This window comes from Camelina sativa, chromosome 17, assembly GCF_000633955.1.
Source record: "Camelina sativa cultivar DH55 chromosome 17, Cs, whole genome shotgun sequence".
NCBI lineage: Eukaryota > Viridiplantae > Streptophyta > Magnoliopsida > Brassicales > Brassicaceae > Camelina > Camelina sativa.
The window spans coordinates 33090826-33093495 of NC_025701.1; the positions used below are offsets into that span (position 1 = coordinate 33090826).

The 2670-nt window shown below is 37.4% G+C and overlaps 1 protein-coding gene across 1 annotated transcript in view; it reads right to left on the bottom strand.

The window, feature by feature from the left end:
• LOC109129986 (putative F-box protein At1g53360) overlaps positions 1-900 on the bottom strand; it is a 1030-nt gene extending 130 nt beyond the window's left edge. Inside the window, exons 1-2 of the mRNA XM_019239058.1 lie at positions 475-900; positions 15-437 (exon numbers count right to left, since the gene is read on the bottom strand). Coding sequence (XP_019094603.1) covers positions 15-437; positions 475-900 — 849 coding nt within the window. The remainder of the gene's footprint in view (positions 1-14; positions 438-474) is intronic.

The window sequence follows — 2670 nt, forward strand, 5'->3', positions numbered from 1 at the left end:
GCATCTTCTAAAACCCACAACGCAAATCTTTCTTCATAAGACCCACAACGCTGATGTGCACCTAATTTACCTTTGCAGTTGAACAATTGTAACCTCCTATTAGGGACAATGTCTTTATGTAATTTAACAAAGCTGAATTTCTCAAACCTAAAGTCGAAGCAAACCATCTTAGAACATCCATCAGGAAATGTAGCTCCGTAATACAGAACACCATTTATGCATATGTTATAATCCATGGAATCATGGGGAAGTACTGGGTCTTGGATCGTCCTCCATCGACGTTTTATTCCAGTCTCCAATGTCAAAATCCGATGAGTATCGGGTGTTCCATCACGAGACCATGTGATACACAACACTTTGAACTGTTTGCTGATCGGATCAAAGCCAAAATAGCTTTCCGTAATACCGCTAGCTTTCACACTGGGTAAAAATATGGACTCCCCAGTGCCGAAGGAAGACCAATCCACGGACTACTTGGGGACTGATATCCCATGGAATATATTTGCGAAGCCGAAAACACTTTTTATAAGGGGTGGCTACGAGAGAAGAGTTGTCATCTGGATTTTGAGGTTGAGGCGAAGAGGAGACAAATGACTCTTCATTAACTGGATCTTCATTATCTGAGTCTTCATTATCTGAGTCATTAACTGGGACGACGAAAAGGAGCCGTGGACGAGACACAGATTTAGTCAGGAACAGCTCTGTGAAATCAGGACGACGAAGTATGGATTCCAACGATTTGGATACGCAACGAAACCTAGCTATAGAATATGCCGGGACTCTCGAGAAGATATCAATAAGAAGGTCAACAGGGATTGGGTCTGAGTCTTGTCTTACCAAATTTGAAGATTGTGCGATCAATAGATCCTCCGAGAACTGCTGCTCCAGATTATTTTTCATGGCGGATGTTTCAAACCCTAGAATCACTTTTTCAGAGCTTACGCGAACGAAATCGAACTGACTTTATAGTGCCACGATCATAATGGGCCCTCTCTAGGCCCTGCTATAATTAGGGCCAATGCTTAATCGCCGATTTTTATCCATTTCCGTGTTAACGTTTTGTTTGGTGAGCATTTTTATTTTAGTGATCTTAGCCCTAATTTTTTTATTTTTTTTCTTTTCCTAATTTCTAATTGAAAAAAAAAGACAAAGAAAAAAAATCGTCAGAGGTTGATTAGTAGACTACCATGGCGGATGTTATAGGTAGACTTGATTACCGTCTCGATCTACACTACTAGAAATACTTGGTAAAATGTTTAAGTTTAATACAAAAGCGTTGTTTGTATTTAAAAAACAAGACCAGATGTTAAATCTATTGGGATACAAACCAAGTCCAAGTCCTACATCTGAAGTTTAAAAAAATTATTATTAATATATAAAGGGTTAGGGTCAATCTACTAATTGCCAATTGGTTTTTAGTTAGAAAACCAAAATAAGCCCAAAATTTAACATGGTATCAGAGCCCAAGGTTAAAATTCTGGTGGACCTAGAAAAGTGGATACAAACATGTCTATTGTTAACCCAAGTAATAGGCCCCAAAAAGGGGTTTATTATCGGTCCAAGTGGGATCGATTCGAGATGGAGTTATCATCTCGAGGAGACATGTGGTCTTTGGTTTGAAGGGGAGATTGTTGGGATACAAACCAAGTCCCACATCTGAAGTTTAAAGAGATTATCATTAATATATAAAGGATTAGGATCAATCTACTAATTGCCAATTGGTTTTTAGTTAAAAGCCCACCCAAAATTTAACAAAACCAAGATATGCGTATGCCTTCAACTCACGGTTCAGTGTGGTCTGACTATGCCTATGATTCGGTTACGAGATCATAAATTGAAACTATTGTTGAGAAAAAGTCCCGTGTCAAAGCAATCTGAACGCTCATGTAAACTTCACATCTTCTACGTAATCTAAGAACAAGTGAGCTTTTGTACTAATCACAAACACTTAGCTGTAGATGATGAGAGAATACGACAACGACAATCACGAGAGTATATATATAGAGATGATGAGTTGAGATCGTTGGAAGATCTGTGTTGTTGCATCGAGAGATTGTTTGGTGATCATCCTTCGAGAATTGCAGATCATGGCGAATGTAAATCCTATAGAGTCCTAAATAGATGATGGAGAACGAAATATGACAGCCAGAAGATTACTCATAATAAAGTTACAAGCTGAACATTATTGACAATGGAGAGATCGTGAAGAGTTTCTGCCTTTTGTCCATGCCTTTATCTAAGTTACAAGCTACTCATAATTAAGTTCCGACTTTGGTTCATGCCTTTATCTAATGATAAGCACATAACCGAAGTGAACCGGTGGTGTCAGCTAGGTTAAATGTAGAAAATAGATGTGGTTTCGTTATTGCTTTGTTATTTCTCCTATATTAGTGAGATGTATCACCCACCTCTCCAGGTACGTTTCTTAGTGGTAGATTTAGTAAATTGTAGTTAGTTTATTTGATTCATGGTGTTATATAAAGACATCGCTAAAGAACCTAGAGAGTATATGAAGAAAAATATTGTTAAAAAATTTGTGTTTTTTTGTTGTTCTGATGACCGAAATTAGCTTTTATAGCTGACATCTAATTTAATAAAGCAGAATTTCTCAAGCCTAAGAGGTGTATTGAATTTAACATTTGAAAGACTTTGTAGGATATTAATATTTTG